This window comes from Coturnix japonica, chromosome 18, assembly GCF_054131305.1.
Source record: "Coturnix japonica strain WE chromosome 18, WE-NBRP24, whole genome shotgun sequence".
Taxonomy (NCBI): domain Eukaryota; kingdom Metazoa; phylum Chordata; class Aves; order Galliformes; family Phasianidae; genus Coturnix; species Coturnix japonica.
In genome coordinates, this window is record NC_140680.1 from 14,001,150 (window position 1) to 14,024,586 (window position 23,437).

Consider the following 23,437-nt stretch of genomic DNA (forward strand, 5'->3'; position numbering starts at 1 on the left):
CATTTCCATGCTATTCACTATCTCACAAACAGGAAGGTCTCCAGCTCCCATTTCTTGCAGCCTCCAGGTAACCCCCACTCCCCACTCAAAACATGGATGCAGAAAACAAGCAAACACCTCACATTCTTGACTTACAGCATGCCTGGTGGGCTTCCCAATTTTTTCTTTTACGCTCAAGAAGAAACTCCACCCAAGGTCACCCTTCACAGAAGGAAATGGCCATGCCCTATTCAGGACACATTCACCTGCACCAGAAGCCACAACTGCATTTTCCACCCCAGGCCTGGCTCTGGCTTGCACAGATCCTTCCCAGCAATCAGAGGAGCAAACTCAACCACATCAGACAAACATTGCCATATATATAGTGCCCGGCAGATGCCAGGCAGGCAACCCTCAATGTTTTGCAATGCTCCCACAGATTCATGTGGAAATATTATTTACAGCTTAAGTTATTTCAAAAGAGCAAGGGAGTTGTTATGCTTCGTATGGACTATACTGTTATATTTCCATGGTTGTTTCTTTTCTCCCTTGTATTTGATATAAATGAGTTTAGGAAGGCACGGCTGCTGATGCAAACGGTGAAAGAACATCACAGGACAGTGCACATCCTGTCAATACCCCAAAGAAGAACACAAGCTTCGAGGTAGAACTATCAGCAGCAAAATGTTAATAACTTGCAGCCACAGAGCAGTCACAGGAGGAAATGTGGCACAGCACAAAACAAGAGCACTGGAAGCGCTAAAATAATGAAACTAGGCATTCCCAAACAGAACATCCCCACCAAAAAAGGCACAACCACAACTCCCCCAAAGTGTATCTGGGCAAGAAGTATGCAGCACAGCAATACATCCATAACTAGCAACAGAGGGCTCCAAATCCTCCAGTCAATACAGTAACCAACATAGGACAACACCCAGGGACAAAATGTAACACATAGCTCTGGCATGAAGGAAAGGAAAAAGCAAAAGAGAGATTAAGGAAGACAAACGAAAAGGAACAAAGGGAGAAAAGAAGAATAGAAAAACAGAAAGACAGAGGAAAGGAAGGAAGGGGTGAGCGTCACTGACCGTGTCGAGCAGCGAGGGCGTCTCCTGCGGCGTGTCCTTGGGCGCGGGGCCGGGCGGCGGCGGGCAGTTGGGGCTGAAGACCATCAGGTCGCTCTTGCCCGCGCCGTCCGTGGCCACGCACAGGCTCCGGCTCTGGCGCTGCGAGTACGACCAGCTGCCCACCTCGCTGGCGCACACCAGCGTCGCCGGCCCGGGCCCCGACAGCACGGCCGCCCGCGGCGCCCAGCGCCCGGCCCCGTACAGCACCACCGCCAGCACCAACAGGCTCGACACCGCGCAGATGGCCACCACCAGCCACACGTTCGTCGCCGCCGCCGCCCCCGCCGCCCCCGCCGGGCCGCCCTCCGCCGGACGCGGCCCCGCCCCCGCCGACACCGCCCCCGTCCCCACCGCCGACACCGCCGCCTCGGCGCCCTCCACCAGCGACACGCTCAGCGTGGCCGTGGCCGAGCGCGGCGGCTCCCCGTGGTCCCGCACCACGATCAGCAGCCTCTGCCGCGGGCCGTCCGCCTCCTCCAGCGCTCGCGCCGTGCTCACCTCGCCGCTGTACAGCCCCACGCGGAACGGGCCGTCGCCCCGCGGCTCGCGCAGCTCGTAGCGCAGCCACGCGTTGTAGCCCGAGTCCGCGTCCACCGCGCGGATCTTCGCCACCACCTGCCCCGCCGGAGCACCCCACGACGCCCGCGCCCACAGCGACCACGACGACGAGCCCGGAGAACCCGGAGAACTCGACGAACCCGACGAGCCCGACGGCAGCGACCCCGGCTCCGCCGCCTCGGCCGCAGCCCAGGGCCCCGGCCCGCCGCCCGCAGGAGGCAGCAGCGCCGGCGCGTTGTCGTTCTCGTCCACCACGAACAGCTGCACCGTGGCGTTGCCGCACAGCGGCGGCTCCCCCGCGTCCACCGCCCGCACCTCGAACTGCAGCACCTGCAGCTCCTCGTAGTCCAGCGGACGCAGCGCCCGCACGCGCCCGCTCTCCGCGTCCACCGACACGTAGCTCGACGCCGGACGCCAGCCCGAGCCCGAGCCCGCGCCCATCCCCGCGCCGCCCTCCGCCACCGAGTAGCTCACGCGCCCGTTGCCCGCCTCGTCCGGGTCCCGCGCCCACAGCCGCGCCAGCTCCGCGCCCGCCGCGTTGTTCTCCCGCGCCAGCACCGTGTACACGGCCTGCGAGAACGCCGGCGCGTTGTCGTTCACGTCCGACACCGGCACCCGCAGCCCGCGCCTGGCGCGCAGCGGCGGCGCCCCGCCGTCCTCCGCCCGCACCTCCACCTCGTACTCCGACACCCGCTCCCGGTCCAGCGCCTCCCGCAGCACCAGCGAGTACGAGCCCGCGAACGTCGACACCAGCCCGAACGGCGACGCCGGACGCACCGAGCAGCGCACCCGCCCGTTCGGACCCGAGTCCCGGTCCGACACGCTCAGCAGCGCCACCACCGTCCCCAGCGCCGCGTCCTCGGACACCGGCACCGACAGCGACGTCACCCACACCTCGGGAGCGTTGTCGTTCACGTCCAGCACCTCCACCACTACCTTGCAGTGACCCGACAGTGGGGGCGTCCCCTTGTCTTTGGCTTTTACGTGCAGGTCATACAAAGGAACTGTCTCATAGTCCAGGGGTCCCGTGAGTCTGATCTGCCCGCTGTTTGCATCGATAATGAAAACGTCAGTGGCAGACGGAGGGTTAAAAGTATCAATTTCATAAATCATTTCTCTGTTAGTTCCCTCGTCGGGATCTGTGGCATTCACTCGCACCACCAACGTCCCCTCCGCCGCGTCCTCCGCCAGCTGCACTTTATACACCGACTGGTTGAACTGCGGCGCGTTGTCGTTCGCATCCAGCACCGAGATCAGCAGCTGCACCGTGCCCGTCAGCGCCGGCCTGCCACCGTCAGTCGCCGTCAGCACCAAGCGGTGCTGTGATACCGACTCGCGGTCCAGAGGTTTTGTGAGCACCAAGAACAGGGATTTAGTTCTCGAGTCACTGTTTTCTTCCTCGATTTTAAAGTGCTCGGAAGGGCTCAGTGCATAGGAAAGCTGAGCGTTCGGACCGATATCCGCATCCGACGCGCCCTCCAGCGGGAACCGAGTACCCGGCATAGTGGTTAATTCCGCGATGCTGATGTTCTTGGCTGCGGCGGGGAAGCGCGGCGCATTGTCGTTGATGTCGGTGACCTCCACCTCCACGTGGAAGACGCGCAGCGGCCGGTCCAGCAGCACCTCCAGGCGCAGGGCGCACGGCGCGCTCTTCCCGCACAGCTCCTCCCGGTCCAGCCGCGAGCTCACCACCAGCGCCCCGCTCGCCCCGCTCACCTCCACCATCGCCCGCCGGCCCCGCGACACCACACGCAGCCGCCGCGCCTCCGCCTCGCCCGCCTCCAGGCCCAGGTCCTGCCACAGCCGCCCCACCACCGTGCCGGCCTCGGCTTCCTCCGGCACCGAGTAGCGCACCTGCCCGCCGCCCAGCGCCCAGGCCGCCTGCAGCACCAGCACCAAGGCCCCCCAGCTCCAACGCGCCGCTCCCACGCCGACCATCGCCCTCACCGCCGCTCCGCTCCTTCTCCACGCCCCGCACCTCCCCACCTGCCCGCTCCGATCCCTCTGACCGAGCTCGCCGACACGATCCTTCCTCACGGCACCTCAGCGCCTCCTCCTCCTCCCCGCCGCTCGCTCTCGCTCTGCCGCCTTTCACAGCACCACCGGAAGGTCTTCCCCTCCCTTTCCCCGATCGCATCGCCCGTTCCTTAGCTCAGAGCGGCATCATGTGGCTCCATACAGGAATTGCTCCTGCGCTTCTCTCTGTCGCTCTGGAACATCACGAGATTCACCTGGGCTCACTGTTCAGGCCTTCCCTGGTTCTTCTGGATGGCATCTCATCCCTCTGATGTCACATGCCACAATTTTCCATCATCTGTAAACTGAAGCTGCACCCAAACCCACTGTCCATGTCACTGATGAAGATATTAATGTGTATCAGTCCCAGCACTGACTCCTGGGGGACACCATTTGTCACCAGTCTTCATCCAGACATGGAGCCATTGACCACCACTATCTGGACTTAATCCTGCAGCCAGTTCTTCATTCACTGAACAGTCAATCCATCAAATCCATATCTTTCCTATCTGGACAGAAGAATGTTGTGGGGTACCATGTCAAAGGTCTTAATGAAGTCAAGATAAATGACATCAGTGGCTCTTCCCTTGTCCACTGATGCAGTGACACCATCACAGGAGCCCACTAGGTTGGTTAAGCAGGATTTTCCCTTGGTGAAGCCGTGCTGATTCTCCCATATTGCCTCCCTTTCTTCCATGTGCTTTAGCATAGCGTCCAGCAGGATCTGCTCCATGACCTTCTCTGGCACAGAGGTGAGATGGACAGGTCGGTAGTTCCCAGGGTCATTCTTTTCACCCTGTTTCAGAAGGGCTGTAATGTTGCCTCTTTTCCCAGTTCACAGGGACTTCAACTGATTGCTCTGACTTTTCAGATACCATTGAAGGTGGGCTGGCAACTACATCAGACAGTTCCCTCAGGACTCTGGGACTTGCTTCACTGCTACCATTCTCTATTCCTTATGCTTCAGATATTTTAAGATACATACATATAATTTTGGACTGAGTACTTACCTGCAGCTCTTCTCACTGTTGTAGTTTAGGTCATGTCTTTTCATTTACAGTAATGTGCCAACTGATCTTTCCCACTTGTTTTTCATGTGAGATGGTTGTGCCATGAAAGGCACTGAATGTATTAGTTTGTTACCTGTCTCAGAAACAGTGGTTGGTGTTCCACTCTTAGAAACCCTCTGATCTAATAGAATTCTTTCTAATAACACTCTCTATTCACATAGTCTTTTTTACACTCTTACAGGAAAATTAACATCACATTTAGCCTAAATACAGAGAAGCAGAGATTCACAGGTGATCACTCTATAGAATTAGTCAGAGGAGGAAAGTGGAAAACAGGTCCCCTTTCACTCACGTTTGATGTTTCTCCCACTGCTTGCTTCTTTTTAGGTTTCTACAGTTACAATCATAGATGAAGCACAGAAGTTGGAAGGGATCCATGAAGATCACCCAGCTCAACTCCCGTACAGCAAGATCAGAGTGCGCAGAGCTCCATCCAGCATCACCTTGAATATCTCCAGGGATGGGGCATCCAGTACCTCCCTGGGTGCCCTGAGCCAGTGCCTCACCAATATTACTGCAAGTTACTTCTTCCTTACATCCAACACAAATCTCCCCGTATTTAGTTTGAAACCATTTCCCCTTGTATGATCACAACAGATCCTGCTGAAGCATCTATCCCCTTCTTTCTTATATCTCCCCTTTACATAAAGAAAAGCAACTCTCAGGTCTCCCAGAGCCTCCTCCATGCTACACAGACCCAGCTCTCAACCTGTCCTTGTAGGGAGGTGTTCCATTCTTGGCATCATTTTTATGGCCATTCTCTGGACACACTCCAACAGGTCTGTGTCTCTCCTTTGCTGAGCACTCCCCTTCTGGATGCAGCACCCCACATGAGGTCTCACAGCACAGAGCAGAGGGGCAGATCCTCTCCCTCACCCTGCTGGCTGCTCTCCTTTTCACAGAATCACAGAATTATCAAGGTTGGAAAAGACCTAGAAGATCATCCAGTCCAACCATCACCAATAGTTCCCAGCTGAATCATATCTCTCAGCACAACATCCAAACGTTTCTTGAACATCCCCATGGTCGGTGACTCCACCACCCCCCTGGGCAGTGCATTCCAGTGCCTGACCACCCCTTCCGAGAAGTAATATTTCCTAATGACAGGTTCATTTAGCAAAGGGAAGAGATCAACATCTTGACCAGCACATAAATCCTGGGACAGACCTTCTATCAACGAAGCCACAAAGCTCATCCCACACAAATCCAGGAAGAAGAGGTGTTTAAAGAGGGTAGATATGTTTTTCTTCTACTTACCCACTTGGTAAGCTCATCCGCTTACCTGGAATATCTAGATCTATTCAGCCTTCATGCTATATTCACAGGTATGACAACACAATGCCACAGACAAGAAAAGGATCACTGCTTTGTTTTCAGGTATCATTAAGATGTGCTCAGGTCTAAATTAATTTTGCTTCAAAAAGGTAGAAGAATGTTTTAATTGGAAAAAACATCAGCCAAAGAGAAAACAAACCAAGGACACAGGACACAATGTCCCTTCTCCTGTATTTGTGTAGCTGTCTGCACATCACCTCTACATTCACTGAGCAGAGAAGTTCTAGCAACAGAAAAGAAAAAGATCCCATTCCATATCACTGAAACACAAGGTTTGTCAACGTATTGAATACAGAGGGCATTTGTTCCCATCCCAAGCAATAAAACCACCACAGAGACTGCAGTGAAGTTCAGACAATTCAGCCAGAAATACCAATATTTGAAAAACTCCTTCTTTGAGCAACAAAATGCCATATTCTAACACAAGTGAATAAGGGTGCACATGGCAGATGCCTTTGGAAGCAGGAATGCCACAATGGCAACAAGGAGTGAGGAAACATAGAATTCAACTATAGAGGACCTAGAGAAGCCCATCACACTGCACAGACGGACCTGCTACCAACAGTCACTGGGTTGATAGGCTCCCAGTGTCCAACAAAGTATCTGTTGTGATGCTCAAAGCTTATTAGGTGCTCCTCTCTCTAGTGCAAGGGGATGCCCACAGAAGACAGCAAAAGACACTTTCAAGAGATACAGTGAGGCAGTAGCGTGGAAGCATGAATAGCACAAATCCTCTGATGTTAAGACCTGACAACTGACTTTTTGGAGCTTTGGAGGGGATCCAGGCCAAGCAGCTCTATGAGTTCGGTCTCTTTTCCAGCTTTTCTACTGGCAACATATAACCCATCCCTTGTCAAACAGGATCTCCAGCTCAGCTAGGATTTTCCAACTCCTGTTCAGTGAGTCCCTCTCTCTTCTACCTAGCAGCACCATTTCCTTCAGACAAGATCCTAACGGACAACCAAAACTAAAATCATATGGCCTTAAAACACAGAATGAGCATCCCAATGCCATGTACTGTATTTCAAGATCAGGAAAGCTCCCATTTCGCCGTCCAACACCTACTCCCCACTCCCAACAAGAATCCAGAAAACAATAAATATCTCACGTTTGAGTTCTTTGACAAGGTCTGAACTCTTCTTAATCATGATGTGCTCCTTGAAGGACAGGGATTTACATACAAAGTCAACATTCATCAGAGAAAAACCCCCAGCTTTACTGTGTGCTGCCACCACATTCACCCCTACCAAATGTCAAAATGCATTTCCCACCACGAAGTTGACTTTGATTGTCCCAATACCCCCCCTATGGCCAACAGCACTAAAACTGACAAAACCCGACCAACAGTGCAATATACAGAGAACCTGGCAGACTCCATGCAGACATACCTGGAGATTTCTAATGAATGCAAAAATTCTTATCAAAGTACATACAGTAAAACGAAGGTATTTATACTGTTAATCATGGAATCATAGCATGAAGAAAGGAAGGGATGAGCGGCACTGACCGTGTCAAGCAGCGAGGGCGTCTCCTGCGGCGTGTCCTTGGGCGCGGGGCCGGGCGGCGGCGGGCAGTTGGGGCTGAAGACCATCAGGTCGCTCTTGCCCGCGCCGTCCGTGGCCACGCACAGGCTCCGGCTCTGGCGCTGCGAGTACGACCAGCTGCCCACCTCGCTGGCGCACACCAGCGTCGCCGGCCCGGGCCCCGACAGCACGGCCGCCCGCGGCGCCCAGCGCCCGGCCCCGTACAGCACCACCGCCAGCACCAACAGGCTCGACACCGCGCAGATGGCCACCACCAGCCACACGTTCGTCGCCGCCGCCGCCCCCGCCGGGCCGCCCTCCGCCGGACGCGGCCCCGCCCCCGCCGACACCGCCCCCGTCCCCACCGCCGACACCGCCGCCTCGGCGCCCTCCACCAGCGACACGCTCAGCGTGGCCGTGGCCGAGCGCGGCGGCTCCCCGTGGTCCCGCACCACGATCAGCAGCCTCTGCCGCGGGCCGTCCGCCTCCTCCAGCGCCCGCGCCGTGCTCACCTCGCCGCTGTACAGCCCCACGCGGAACGGGCCGTCGCCCCGCGGCTCGCGCAGCTCGTAGCGCAGCCACGCGTTGTAGCCCGAGTCCGCGTCCACCGCGCGGATCTTCGCCACCACCTGCCCCGCCGGAGCACCCCACGACGCCCGCGCCCACAGCGACCACGAGCCCGGAGAACCCGGAGAGCCCGACGAGCCCGACGAGCCCGACGGCAGCGACCCCGGCTCCGCCGCCTCGGCCGCAGCCCAGGGCCCCGGCCCGCCGCCCGCAGGAGGCAGCAGCGCCGGCGCGTTGTCGTTCTCGTCCACCACGAACAGCTGCACCGTGGCGTTGCCGCACAGCGGCGGCTCCCCCGCGTCCACCGCCCGCACCTCGAACTGCAGCACCTGCAGCTCCTCGTAGTCCAGCGGACGCAGCGCCCGCACGCGCCCGCTCTCCGCGTCCACCGACACGTAGCTCGACGCCGGACGCCAGCCCGAGCCCGAGCCCGCGCCCATCCCCGCGCCGCCCTCCGCCACCGAGTAGCTCACGCGCCCGTTGCCCGCCTCGTCCGGGTCCCGCGCCCACAGCCGCGCCAGCTCCGCGCCCGCCGCGTTGTTCTCCCGCGCCAGCACCGTGTACACGGCCTGCGAGAACGCCGGCGCGTTGTCGTTCACGTCCGACACCGGCACCCGCAGCCCGCGCCTGGCGCGCAGCGGCGGCGCCCCGCCGTCCTCCGCCCGCACCTCCACCTCGTACTCCGACACCCGCTCCCGGTCCAGCGCCTCCCGCAGCACCAGCGAGTACGAGCCCGCGAACGTCGACACCAGCCCGAACGGCGACGCCGGACGCACCGAGCAGCGCACCCGCCCGTTCGGACCCGAGTCCCGGTCCGACACGCTCAGCAGCGCCACCACCGTCCCCAGCGCCGCGTCCTCGGACACCGGCACCGACAGCGACGTCACCCACACCTCGGGAGCGTTGTCGTTCACGTCCAGAACCTCCACCACAACTTTGCAATGGCCCGACAACGATGGCGTCCCCTTATCTCTTGCCTCGATTTGCAATTCGTGTAAACGGACTTCTTCGAAGTCTATGGGGGCTCGCAGCCGGATCTCCCCCGTTCGCGGATCAATACTGAATGAATCTCTCTGCGATGAAGGAGCAGTACTAACAATGCTGTAAGAAAACGCCTGATTAATTCCCTCGTCCGGGTCCGTGGCATTCACTCGCACCACCAACGTCCCCTCTGTCGCGTCCTCCGCCAGCTGCACTTTATACACCGACTGGTTGAACTGCGGCGCGTTGTCGTTCGCATCCAGCACCGAGATCAACAGCTGCACCGTGCCCGTCAGCGCCGGCCTGCCACCGTCAGTCGCCGTCAGCACCAAGCGGTGCTCTGATACCGACTCGCGGTCCAGGGTGTTCGTCAGCACCAAGAATAAAGATTCCAAATGATCCTCGCTTCGCTGCACATCCAGAGCGAAGTGCTCGGAAGGGCTCAGTGTGTAGGAGAGCTGCGCATTTGTTCCTATATCCGCATCCGACGCGCCCTCCAGAGGAAACCGGGTCCCAGGCACCGTATTGAATTCTACGATGCTGATGTTCTTGGCTGCGGCGGGGAAGCGCGGCGCATTGTCGTTGATGTCGGTGACCTCCACCTCCACGTGGAAGACGCGCAGCGGCCGGTCCAGCAGCACCTCCAGGCGCAGGGCGCACGGCGCGCTCTTCCCGCACAGCTCCTCCCGGTCCAGCCGCGAGCTCACCACCAGCGCCCCGCTCGCCCCGCTCACCTCCACCATCGCCCGCCGGCCCCGCGACACCACACGCAGCCGCCGCGCCTCCGCCTCGCCCGCCTCCAGGCCCAGGTCCTGCCACAGCCGCCCCACCACCGTGCCGGCCTCGGCTTCCTCCGGCACCGAGTAGCGCACCTGCCCGCCGCCCAGCGCCCAGGCCGCCTGCAGCACCAGCACCAAGGCCCCCCAGCTCCAACGCGCCGCTCCCACGCCGACCATCGCCCTCACCGCCGCTCCGCTCCTTCTCCACGCCCCGCACCTCCCCACCTGCCCGCTCCGATCCCTCTGACCGAGCTCGCCGACACGATCCTTCCTCACGGCACCTCAGCGCCTCCTCCTCCTCCCCGCCGCTCGCTCTCGCTCTGCCGCCTTTCACAGCACCACCGGAAGGTCTTCCCCTCCCTTTCCCCGATCGCATCGCCCGTTCCTTAGCTCAGAGCGGCATCATGTGGCTCCATACAGGAATTGCTCCTGCGCTTCTCTGCGCATCGCGTTGGGTTCGCTTCTTCTGTGCCATTTTCTATTTCTCTTTTCTTGTGATTCACTTATTTTTAGCCTTTATTGTTGTTTTTATTTTTTTCCCCTCTGATTCCTTATCGGCATCTTGATGGTTCATTCAAAGGAGATGGGGCTGAGACTTTCCGCTTTTATGGATCTTTCTGTCTTTTGTTTGTATTTGTCATCCGTTGCAGTCATGTAGACATGATTAAACAGACCATTCTCTGACTCTTTCCATGGCAGATGAGCATATAAACCTCTAAGTAAAAAGAACAACACCTGCCCATTAAGTTCTTCTCTGCTCCCCTTTTCATTCACTTTCACCTGCACACTGGTTAGGGAAGAGCCAGCTATGGGCAGACAGCAATTTGCTTCCTCATCTCTGCAGCTCTCACACACAAAACTCAGCTCTGGAGCACCACTGAAGCTGTCAGCGGAACAACGTTGATGCATTGAGTTCAGATTCATATCTAGTCCTTGATGCCAGCTGGTTGTGGATTTTATGCAGTGTAAACCCAAAACATTAAGATGAACTCTGCCTCTTCCAGCATCTTTGTACCTTATCTGCAATCCTTTATCATGACCAATGGAAGGCTCATTGTCCCAAAGGAGCATTCAGACAGACCACGTGTCCTTCCCCAAATCCTTCCATGCAGAGCACGGTGGAAGTTCTGCATCTAAAGACAAATCATGGTCCTTCCCTCCTATGGTGCTCCCAGCCAGCAGTACTGGGACTTTCATTAACACGTCACCACTAAATCCAGAATGTAAGAGAAAACGTTCACCTCTATCCACTTCTATTCATTCTTCATTTCTATTCCTTTGTGACCAAATGAAGAAGGGTTTGGGCTGAGATCGACGCCATGACCAGTGCTCAAAAAGAGATCTTTATACACACCTTCTATCAGCAGAGCAACCAAGCTCACTCCACGTGAGTCCATGACAAGGTGCTTAATGAAGGTATATATATATATATTCTTTCCCTACTTACTTGCCTACTATGTTCATCCACTTACGTGGAATGACTAGATCTAGTACTTCTTCATGCCATACTCATGGGGATGATAATATAATGCCATAGTAATAAAAAACAGCATTCTAATTAACATTCTAACATGTTCTATTTTCAAGTATCTTAGAGCTGTGTTAACATCCACATTAAGTTTGCTCCAAAATAGCGTAGCAGGAAGCAATCAGCAAAACATCCGCTAAAGTCAAACAAGCATTGTTTCCAAGAGTGTAAAGCCTTCACATGTCCTACACTCCAGGAGGGACTGTCACCAGTGAGAGGAGCAGCTCTCCCCGTTGGTATTCACACCATCAGCAGAAGGTTCCAGACCTACAGGCAGTACCCAGGGAACGTTCAGTCCTTCCAACATAACAGGAATACAATTGAACAGTGAAAAGCCCTACATCTGTATCTCAACCGCTTACCTGCTGGGTACAAATGACTTACCTGCAGTATCAGTGGCTGCTTGTTCAGAACAATAACTGCTTCCACGGCTATCAGCAGGTGTTCCCCTCCCTTTGCCTCGTTGTATCGCACATTTCTTAGCTCAGAGTGTCACTACGCGGCTCGCTATGGGAATTGCTTCTCGTGCTTCTCTGCATATCGAATCGAGTTCACTTCATCTTTGACTTTTTCCATTCCTTATTCTCCACTTTCAGTTGCTTTTGTTTGTTTGATTGTTTTACCCCAGCACTTACCCACAGCATGCTTCAATCCAGCAGCTGACTGAAAATCTTTGTATGTACTTAAAATGAGATGCCTACTAATCTTTCATCTTGTTCTCCAAGTCAAATATATGTGCCATGAAACGTACTGAATGCATTTACTGGTTGGTGAGGGAGCTCCCACAGCCACAGCGATCGATTTTCCTGTCAGAAACCTTGAGGATTTAACTGAATTACTGCCAAAAGCACGCTGTATTCTCATGCCCTTCTATTCAATTCTCATAGCAAATCCACATGTTGCCTGTAGGGATTATACTGAGAAGAGGGTCTTCACATGTTCACGTCAGTCTTACAAGGATGGAGCACAGGGAGGAATTCAGGAAAGGGGTCCCTTCCCTCCATCCATGGCTGATGTTTCTCCCCACTATTTCCTTCTATGGCAATAGAGCTTTTTGGCAACGCCTCCTTCTCAATCTGAACACTTTGTTCCATCAGTGCGACGGCTCCTGCAGTGATCATCACCAATGTTCCTCTTCTGGGAATGTTGTGCTTTAACTGGAATCTTTCCAAAACTCTGCTTCATTCACATCTCCTTCTGCACATTCTTGAACAGCAAAATAAAACTGCAGCCAAAACACCACAGATCTGAGATTCACAGGGTGTTAATGTAAGTTCTACAGTGATGGAGGCCAAGATAGAAAGTAGGAAACAGATCCCCTTCTTACACCTGTGATCGATGGGTTCTCTCACAAGGAAGACCACAGGGACTTTGCTGTATAGCACTCAAAGACAAAGAGGTGCAGATTGGTCCTGGGTTGATTGTTGGACCTGGTGATCTTAGAAATCTCCTCCAACATTAACAATTCTATGAATGATGCCTCAGTCCAAATCCATGTCCAGTCCTTGATGCCACCTGGTTTTGTGCCACCTTTGTTTACCTTCTGTGAACTCAAAACACAAAGACAAACTCTTCTTCCTCCTGTGTCTTTGCACCTTAGCTGCATTCCTTCATCTTGTCCGATGTCAGGCTCACCTTCCCAAAGCCGCATTTGGATAGACCATGTTTCTTATCCCAAGGGCTTCCATGCAGAGCACAGAGGAAATTCAGACTCTGAAGATGGGCTTCCATTAACTCATTCCTACTCAATTCAGAATGTAATGGAACAAGCTTTGTTCTTGATTTCCATTCCTTTGCCTACAAATTCTACATGATCTCCCACCACAGTTACCACAGACAGATGGAGACGCGGCTCCATCCCATCCAGTGTCAGCACCTTGCTGACTTCTCCATGTGCAGGTAGCCGGGTCCTCCATTATCAAATAGTGGAATGATACAAATAAGATTGGACAAGATCTTCCAAAATGAATGCAGAGATTTGATCTGAGCTCTGAATTTCCTAAAAATAAGGCCTATGTGATGGGTTGGTTTGTTTCATTTCATTGTTTGTCTTTTGGTTGTTTTGGTTTGTTTTGTTTCTGGTTCGTGTAGTAAAAGAAATTAAGATTTGGGGCAGAGATCAATGTCACAACAAGCGCATAGAAAGGGATGCTGGGCTGGTCACCAGGCTCACCCTACTCGAGTCCAGGATGAAAGGCTTTTATAGAGGGAGTATTTATGTATTTTTCTCCTACTTACCCATTTGCTAAGTTCATCCACTTACCTCAGAGAAGTAGATCTCCTTTGGAGGAAAAGTTTCATGCTGCATTGATGGGGATGAGAATATAATGCTGCAGTCAGCAAACAGAGCACTGCTGTATTTTCAGGTGTGTTAGAGCTGTGCTGAAGTCTGAATTAAAGTTTCTCAGAATAAAACAGTAGTAAGATGTTTTTATTGATAAAACGGCTACTAAAGAGGGGGAAAAAGCTCTGCTGCCAAGGGGACTGGATGCAAGGTCTCTTCTCCTGTGTTAGAGTGGTTATCTGCATCATTTCTATATCCACTGAGCAGCAGCTCAGAAATAAAAAGCCAGACGTTAGAGCTCTGCTCGTGATAAAAATGCTTTTTGTATGCAAAGAAGCAACTGAACGGCCCAGGATAACCTGCACCACTGAAAGGTTGTTCCATGCTTACTCAAATGCAGCCCACACGATCTTGACTTCTGATGAAATCCAGCTTCCACCGAGGTTAAGGCACATCCTCAAGCATCATAATATTGCACAATCAACACAGATGGGCTTTTGCACCACCTGTATCTGCACAGAAAAGCTGCCAGTTTCATAGGGAGAGGTTGACGAGATTTTAGACAAAGCAGCCGCGGTGGTGGAGTTTCTATTGACGCGTGGCTTGGATCAGCACCTCCGAATCTGGCGCGTCTCCGAGGTACCGGCCTCGAACCGAGCAGCTGTGAGGGTCGCCCCTCCCCAGACTATGACGTCTCAGCGAATGGCCGGGCACTGCATGAGACAGCAGGACTGACCGCCTCGCTAATCCGATGGAAAATAACCAGGACTCTCGACGTCACAGATTGGGTTTATCCATCATCATAATGAACTCCAGGTCCTCAAAGAAGCAATGAAGAGCCCAGCGTGCAGCACGTAGGTGGAGCTCCGCCCAGCTGGGACGTTCCCTGCTTCCAGCTCTCTTTAGGCAGTGGAGACAAAGAGACTTTTCCAATGGTATTTGGAAACATTCCTGGATATTGCCCTGGTTGGCTCCCGCTGAGCTCAAGGCGCGGCTGTAGGATGCTCTGAAGCAAGAGATGGAGAATCGAGAGGAAAAAGCCGCAGCTCCGGCAGAGTCGGTGCCGTGACCCAGGACGTTGTCGGCCACCGAGATAGAAACGGCCCCGCTGCTGCGGACCGGCCGGCCCTGGGACAGCGTCACCATCCACAGAGACCTGGAGCTGCTGAGCTCCGAGCCGGTGTGTCCGCATCGTGCGGGGCGGGTCGCTCACGGCCCTAAGGCACAGCTCCGAGGTTACAGCACTGCCCGGACAAGCGCAGATCGGATTTCAAAGTCTTCCCTAAAGCGAAAACGCTTGAAGTGCCCCCTCGTGCCATCCAGCAGTGCTCTAATCACGGGGAAAGGGACTGGGAGGCCCCATCCCACCCCCACCCTCCTCGGGGGGGCTCCCTGCAACGGGCAGTGCCGGCCGACAGGGATGCGGTCAGGGGCCGGAATCGGCACCGCGGAGTTGGGTCCGTGCTGCTGCCCTTCCCTTCTGCACCCACCGGCCGCGGTGCGGGCAGGATCCCGGAGCGGGGAACGGGAAAGGGCCGCCCTCGGTGTCTCTGTCTTCAGGGCGGAGCTGGAGCCTTCCTTCCCCGGCGCGTTTCGGAAAGAAACCGGCCGACGTCCATCGCTTCGTGCCCGGCTGCCGGCGCTGAGTGACACGAACATGTCGCAGGGCCGGGCAAAAGCCTCGCGCAGCCTCTGACAAGTCCTTCCCCCCCGCGGGGCCGCGGGCTGAGATCCGCAGCGTAGGAGACAACGCGCTGCTCTCTTCCTCTCCAGCACAGGAAACGTCCTGACAGCGCCGCGGTGCTCGGGGCACGAAATAGCGCCGTGCCGGGCGACAGCGGAGCCGTGAGCGCAGCCGCGATCCGGGGTGTTCGGCTCTACGGCCGGGATCCCAGCAGCCGCAGCACTCGCTCTTTATCTGCCCCTCTCCCGCTGCTGGAGGTTTTGTCTTTGTTTCGAGTAGCCTTTGTGTAGGATAGCAAACCTCACGGTGGTAGCTTTCCCACGTGTTGTTTTAGGGATGCTGCAGTCCGCGGTTCTTGCTCTATGGGAAGGTGGGTCCTCCTGCTGTGCTACATCGACCCCACACCCTCATGGTGACAACAGACACCGCTCAGCAATTAAGATCGGGGCTTCTCGGCCTGCGGGGCCAGGCGTCCCCACAACGCATCGCTGACACCGGCACGCCAACCCTCATCCACCCCGATAACAGCACGCACCGGAACCCGGCTGTGGGCCGAGCGGCAGCAGCTGGCAGAGAATAAACAATAGAGAAGAACATCCAGGGGCGGCACTTAACGGCAGCCGGCACCAGAGCGGGGCCCCCGTGCTGTGCCCCCACGGAAAGCAGCGTGGGGTGAGGGCACCACGCCTCGGGGTCCCTCCAGAGCCGGTACCTCCAGAGCAGCCCCAGAATGCTGCAGGCCGGCCCACCCCGCTAAGTTCATTCCCCAGATACCATTAGTGCTCCGGCTCGGGAGCAGATGGCTTCCTCCATCCCGAGGTTCATCCCGGACAGATTGCATACAATTTATTAATAACCCAGCAGATGCTCGGGCACTTTCCAGCTCGGATTATATTTCCTGATTGCTCAAATCCCGGAGCGGGGGAGCTGCTCGTTCATCTGCCACCGCTGCTCTTTGTGCCACATCAGCACCGGAGCCCGGCAGGAACCTCTCCCATTAAACGGGGTGCTCTGGGGCTCAGGCTTTGCTGATGGAGTTACAGGGAGCCGGGTTTCCCCTCCCAGAGCTCTTTTCCAAGCCACGGGGATGGCTTTATAAAGGGGAAATTAAAGCAGCATATCAAGGAAAACTGTGCTGCTTTTGTACCCCAGCTCTGGGCACTGAGACAGAGCTGGGGGGTGCTGACCCCATTCCTCCCCAGCAGAGGGTCTAGAGAGGGCGGGGCTGTGGGGTGAGGGGCTGTTTGCATCCTGTGAGATCCCTCCAGGAGCAAGGCGTGATGCTCTGAGCTCCACGAAAAGCCATCACAGCCCTTTCAGCGACTCTACTTTCAATTTTAATGTGTAAAATGGGTTTTTCTTTGCTCTACAGGGAGAAGCACAAAAGCAGCAGGTTGTTTATACTACTGAATAAAAACTAAATGCAGGTCTCACAGGGCTCTTACGCAAACCACTTACCTTGAAACATAACCCCATGGGGAAGCGAGATACAAGAGATGCATGGTTAAAGTTTTACATCTTCAGTGCAGCATCCAAGTAGCTGGCTCAGCATTAGGTATCACAGGTAGCTACAGCCTGGAATGGAGAAGTCAGAGTTAAGCTGCAAGTAGTGGGGCTTTCAAGGCCAAAGTTCAGTGGAGCACGAAATAGGGGTCAATCCTAAAGTCTGAAATTCATCTTAAAATGAGAGTTTGGGAGCAGAGAACGTTTATTATCAATATGTCACAGTGGAGCTTTAAAATAAAGATAGGAAGCACAGAAATCTTCCCTGCTCGGTGACATCTGGGCTCAACAAAAGGCACTTCACTTACTGTGAGTGCAGGTGAGAGACACTCTGGGCAATAACAGAAGCAGAATATTAAAGGCTGTTACATATTTCATAGCTCCTGACATTTGCAGTGTAATTCCACTTCCTTGCCTTCACCGCACGCTCTGTGCCCAAAATATTTGGTGCAGGGATTAATTTTCTTCATATTTCTTCATATCTTCTCTGCAAGTACAACCGGCACTAAGGAGTTGCAGGAAGAAAAGGATTCTTTCCTCTTTGCTCTATGGGGGGACTTTCAAAGGGGCCTAAGGTGGAAGACAAGAACCTTGCACCCAGAAACCCTATTTCCTACCTGTAGTATCCCAAGCACTGCATGTTCCCACCCAGTAAAACACCCACCCAGAAGGGAGTGAAGGGAGATTTCATTATGGCTTAACTATTCCCAGCTGTCATTTTATCATTTTTCCCCCGTGTTTTCCCCATCCTTCCACCTCCTACCTGAAACAGCTGCAAATACTTTCCCAGGGCAGAAGTTCTCATAGCCCTGAGTACCACCTCCTGTTTTCTCTCCCAGGTCTCCCACACACCTACATCCTCTACAAGTTTCCTAGGCCAGGTCAGAGGCACAAAATGAGCAAAAACAGTGATGAAAATATTGCCTGGGTTGATAAAATATCTTCCATTGTGAATCACTTTGTGCCTCCACCGCAGTAAGTAGAGCTCTGTAAATGGCACACACACTTAAAAAGAACGTATGATGATGTGAGCTGATGGTGTGAGCCTGACCTCCTCATTGCTGAGCTTGGAAAGGGAAAAACTGGGGATATGGCCAAAATAATGACAGTTATAAGGTAGGACTTAGTAACAAACAAGGGAAGGGTTCACTTCCTGCTTCTTTTCCCTCCCCCTCCCCTCTCCTTCCTCTTTTATTCTTATCCATTTCTTATTCTTCACAATCATCTGGGAAGTGAAAGGATCAGCCTTCAGGACACACATATCTTGGTAGGAAACAGAAGCGTGCTTTGGGACCAGCCTGTATGTAGATGTGGAAGAGTCATTTGGGAACTTCAGTTCTGAAGTGGAAACGTTTAGGGGAGTGATAAAGGGAATGAATCAAGCCTTAAGCACCATAACACTCATCAGGAACACAAAAGCCAGGGCAGATTTGCAGCCTCCTTCCTTGGCACTGGGAATAGATAGAGATAACCATTGCCTCATAACCTCAGCCCTTATATCAAATGCAGTCATCAACACCTGTTGCATTTTGCAAATGCAGGGTGCCAGGCAGATTGCCACTAGCTGGTGCTCTCTGGTTTGACATGCAGCATGAATATCACCTCAAGCTTTTTGCTTTCCTTGATCTCTTGGTCTCTTCTGGGCAGTGGCACATTCAGGTCCACCCCATAAGGAAACACTTCTGGGAGCTGCTCTCCCCACACCCTGCCCAAAGCCCCAAGTGTGCCAAAGAGCTCATTGAGAAGCTGAAGCCTGATGGCTACTGTGGTTGCTCTGTCTGCCCCCAGAAGCAATAGGCAGAGCTGTGCTCTCAGTTTTTTTGCTCATACAGGGTCCTTCCCAGGCTTAGTTCCCAGCCCTGTTTATCCACTGCTTGGCTTTTCCACTGGATCCCAGGAAGAAGCCAGGCGTGCAGTCCTAATGAAGAGCTCGACATAGAAAGGGAGAATTTATATTTTGCTTCCTGCTTTTGCTATTGGTTTTACATGCGATTGCTCATCAGAAACCAATTACTCCAGAAAGGCCTGGGTTTGGGTCCCCACTGCTGCTAGCAGGATGAATAGCCTCATTTACAATCTCTCAACTGGAAAACAAAAAGTAATGATAATAAAAAAAAAGGCTCTTCTAATTCTCTGGGCCCCTGTTGTAATTCACAAGAAAATTAAACTAATAACTCTCTCTGTGAGTGTGTTATGGAGATGCCAAGAGTCAGGGATAAATGGATGGAGCGATCCCAGGCAAGGTCCCCAGGGAAGGAACCTCAGAGCAGGCAACTGCTGTGCCTCGCAAGGCTCAGAGCTTCTCCAGCAATGCAATCCAATCAGAAAGGGGGATTTTATGATCTTTTTAAACCCTTTTAACTCGAATTCCACCTGCAGGCATCACAGAACTTCTGCGATATTTTGCTGTGCTCAATTCCCACCCCGTTTCCATTTCTTATCTGCACAGGGAGGTCTCTTTGCAAAGAAACTTCTCCATATCAACAGAAGTGAGTGTGGATCTGGCAGCTGGTCATCGTGGATCCTCCCCATGACCAAAGCTGGAAGGTATCCCACAGGCACGGAGGGAGACAGAGACTCATCTCCTGTGGGATGGGGGTGCTTGGAGAACACAGGGACAGGCTTGGACCTGGCTGAGTACTCTGTAGATGCTGGGACAGCAATCAGATTACATTGCAGGCAGAAACTAAAGGGAAGAATAGGATGCCGAGGAAAGCAAACAATATTTATTTGCAGCTATTTATGTTTGTATCTGGTTCCTGGCACTAGAATAAAACCAGGCTTTAGCTTTAGAAACCGTTCATGGGACCATATTCCTGAAGCCTGGTCATCTCGGGGAGACTCAAGGCAAGTAGCAGCTTCACTCCTCTGGCCTCTGATCAAATGCCAGGGATGTGCAGGTGCTGCACACGTGGCTTTATCTCCACAATATTCAAAAGCAAGGAAGAGACTGGGGTCAGGTGGGACCCTGTGGATGGGATTCAGCTCCACATCCAGCTCCTCACGTTTAGGAGCTGAAACAAATCCCCCAGTGTGTGTCTGCGTTATTGTTTGCACCGCAGTGAACTCCAACGCTTTTTAGGGGAGAATTTGGATCCAGACATCCAATGAGTCACTGCAGCAGAACAAATTCAGACAGCTCATCTTCTCTCTGGGTTCACACAGCAATTTCACCCCCATTTTCCTGTTTCACAGGCAGCGTGCTGTCACGGACTGTCTGCATCTCGGCCTATCTGAAACCCTGCTAATACTGGTAATGATTTTCTTGATTGATGGTTGCTTTCCCTGCTTCTCTTCCCTTCTTACAAATGGGATTTATTTTCTGTGTGGGCAAAAATGTATGATAAGACATTTCTGCAGCTATTTAATGACATTTTCCCATCGTAGGCATTATTGAAATGAATGGGTTTGATGCAAAGACCTCAGTGACCCCTCTGTGAATCTTCTGTTCCTTCATTTCTTGCACCATGTTCCTTTTTCACCTGTTGTTGCAGACATTCCTAGTAATGAATTGAAACAAATATCTCATCACAAATGCTTCCAGATCCTCTGGATGTATTTCTGATGGTTGGCTGCACAAACGTTTTCTTTTTCAAGCCGTTTAACATGAGGACGTCTGCCCTTCCTCCTGCCATCAGAGGAACTGCTTCCAATTCCAAATGCAGAAGTCAAAAATTGCTGCTATTGTTTAAAACATGCAAAGAATGCATCATTTATTGAAATGTCAGGTTTGTAACTCAGTGAGTTCCATGGAGGTGAATCATTAGCCCAAGTGCAGGCTGTTCTGGAGGTCAGATTTAATTCATTTTCACAGCCTCATCCTGAGCTTTTTGGTCCAGTGTGCAATCAGTTCTTCAATCCACAAAGGTGCCCACTTTGTTCTCGCAATGATTAAGCTGATTAAGTCATATTATCACTAACAAGAAACATTAATTCCGCCTGAGCGAAGGCTGCAAACAGAGCCAGTGACATTTCCACCGTGTATTTTGAGAGCGCGTTGCAGGAGGAGCACAGAGGCAGAGCCCGGCCGGCTCCTTCCTGCGAGCCCCGAGGAGGAAGCTGGAATTGATGTTTTCAGAGCAGTTTAAAAAAAAAACGAGGTGCCAAGAAGCAGAGAAAATCAACACATGAAAGTCGTGCGGCCCGATTCTCAGCGTGGCGGAGGCAAAATTGTTATGACAAAAGCTGGAGGATGTTTGTTTCTGCCGAACAAAAGGAGGCGGGAGGGGGATGCTGCAGGAGCTGCGCGCTGCTCAGCAGGGGGAGCCTGGAGAGGGGGTGAAGGCGCTGAGACAATCTGAAAAGATACCGGGAACGGCCCGGATCCATTCTCAGCTAAACTGAGGCACGATCGTTCCAGCAGCATCTTCAGGTCAGAAAACACAACAAGATGATGCCCAGCCTCACTGGAGCTGAGGATTAACCATGAATCCACAACTTCGGGCTCAATGCAGAACTCACCCAGGGCCAACGTGCAGCCCCTCCACTCCTACTGACCCCGCTCTTTCCAACAGGCGGTGCACACACGTGCCCACGGCTCTGCCCGCTCCCCATGGAGGTTTCCTGGGGCTCTTTGGATGCTGCTCTGCTCCGTGCGCTGCAAACTGGGGTAGAGCTGAACATCAGCCCCTCTGGGCCCTTTCTGGCCTCTTTTCTCTCTGCCTCTGGATTCAATTTGTCTCTCTGCTGTACGCTTTTAAGTCATTACTGAGATATAGTAATGTTTCCATCCAAAGAGTCTATTCAGCAGGAGTGAGAGCACAAAAAAGCCCCATTTGAGCTGGTGCCCAGAAGCATTCTCTGCTGCCTAACGCAGCCCGCAGCACTTTGCAGCCAACGGCACCACATGGCAGCTTTCCCAATGTTGGAGACGCACATCTCAGGCTGCCTGGCAGGTCCCTGAAAGCAGGATTTGCCTCTGGATCTCTGAAAGACCTGGGATGTATGAGAGGAGTGCATGGATGGAGAGCACTGAGCGTGTCTCTGAAGCAGCTCTCGTGCCCAATGCATTACCAGGCCACAGAGACAAGCTAATGCCCATGAGCTGTGCAGGAATATAAGCACAGGAAGAGCTGTAAAAATAACTGGTTGTAGGGTAGAGAGCTTGCATTTTTAATGCCTGCCAGTCCCTATGGAAGAATATGAAAGGAGGAAGAGCTGTCAGGCTGACCATTCTGACCAGCCATGCCCTATGTGGATGGGGCATTGCTGTAGCTGCCATCAGGTTCAAGTGCTATCCCCTCTATGACAAGTCTCTCCTTTTATTGATATTAGAATTGAACCATTTTAGTGCAGGATTTCCTCCAGTAAGGCAGACAATGCTCAGGGCAGGTGGGAGGCTGAGATGGGGCTGAGCTGACAGCTCTCAGAGGAGGCCTGAGCTGCATACCTGGGGGTCAGATGGAAGTGCAGGTGCACATATGCCTCAATGGCTCCTTCTGGGTGAGACACCACCATGCAAACTGCCCATTTCCAGTGCCTATGGTCTAGGGCTCAATTCTGAGACATCCCTTTGTGATGCTGTATAGTTGTAATTATACAAATGTATAGTTGCAATTACAAAGTGAATGGATAGTCAGAGGGTATATAAGAAAAGACTCACAAATGCTGAGGCTCACAGTTGAGATGGATGCTCACCAACATTGAGGCTCACCACAAAAACTCCACACAGGAGCAATCTCCAGAACAAGATGCTGCCTTAGTGGTGGTCAGCCCTTACATGGGGTCTAGGAGAGGTGGAGTCAGGCACCACTCCTTCCAGGAGCTCAGCTGAATTACCTTCACCTGTGCTCCCACAGCTGACCCATCACTTGCCCCAGATGGTTAATCAGAGGTTCAGGCTGTGATCAACAGTTTCCCATACAGATGCAACATCTGCAACTCCAATACAACACAGTGGCTCCATGTCATTATATCCAGCATGCTGTGGGTCTCGTGCACCAGGCACACAGAGGGGCTGCAGCACTCTCCTAGTATCTGGCCTGAATCACCTGACAACAGCAGGGAAGTTATTACTGGAGCTAAGCTGGGAGAGATGCTTGCTGCCCCCGCAGGGAGTCAAGTCCATTTGATGCTTTTATTGCTTCTTGAGGCTGTTATTAATTTTATTGTATCACTTTGCATAATTCTTTTGTCTTCTGAAGCAGTGAAACAGGCTAATGCTGTTCAGGGTCTCAGGCAGCAGCTGTTTTGTGTTCTGTTTTACCCTTAGCACTCTGCAGAGGCCGTTGCAGAATCCACTCGGCAGCAACAAATCCTTCACCCTACCTTCTAATTGGGACAGGGAATCTTTCATCTGCTCACAGCCAGGCAGATGCGAGCTGGGACTGGAGGCAGCAGCAGCAGCCAGGTCCCTTTCATGCCCACAGTCCATTCCCCCTGGGGCTCTGACTCCCACAGGCCCCAGATGTGCTCCTGCCCCCTCCCACCACATTGCCCATTACCTGCACATAGACAAGGTCTTTTCTGGGTTAATCCCAAGAGCTGCACTGCAGCCTCCTCAG

The 23,437-nt window shown here is 53.3% G+C and overlaps 1 protein-coding gene and 2 pseudogenes across 3 annotated transcripts; all 3 read right to left on the minus strand.

Moving 5' to 3' along the window:
- Nucleotides 1–2: 2 nt before the first annotated feature.
- On the minus strand, nucleotides 3–6,086 carry LOC146757956 (protocadherin alpha-5 pseudogene; annotated as a pseudogene). Its single transcript, XR_014935685.1, has one exon. The product of XR_014935685.1 is annotated as a protocadherin alpha-5 pseudogene (transcript).
- Nucleotides 6,087–7,412: 1,326 nt separating this feature from the next.
- LOC146757957 (protocadherin alpha-2 pseudogene) lies at nucleotides 7,413–11,341 on the minus strand (annotated as a pseudogene). The gene has a single exon (XR_014935687.1). The product of XR_014935687.1 is annotated as a protocadherin alpha-2 pseudogene (transcript).
- A 2,182-nt stretch (nucleotides 11,342–13,523) lies between these two features.
- Nucleotides 13,524–15,654, minus strand: LOC107320375 (uncharacterized). The gene is made up of 2 exons (XM_085519333.1): nucleotides 14,138–15,654; nucleotides 13,524–14,017 (listed from the first exon to the last, which is right to left on the minus strand). The coding sequence occupies exon 1, from the start codon at nucleotides 15,404–15,406 to the stop codon at nucleotides 14,984–14,986; it is 423 nt and encodes a 140-aa protein (XP_085375459.1). The 5' UTR covers nucleotides 15,407–15,654; the 3' UTR covers nucleotides 13,524–14,017; nucleotides 14,138–14,983.
- Between the last annotated feature and the right edge of the window lie 7,783 nt (nucleotides 15,655–23,437).

Bases quoted from the DNA above. Each gene is read 5' to 3' on its own strand.
- LOC107320375 (XM_085519333.1), bottom strand. From the start codon at position 15,406: ATGTTCGTGTCACTCAGCGCCGGCAGCCGGGCACGAAGCGATGGACGT.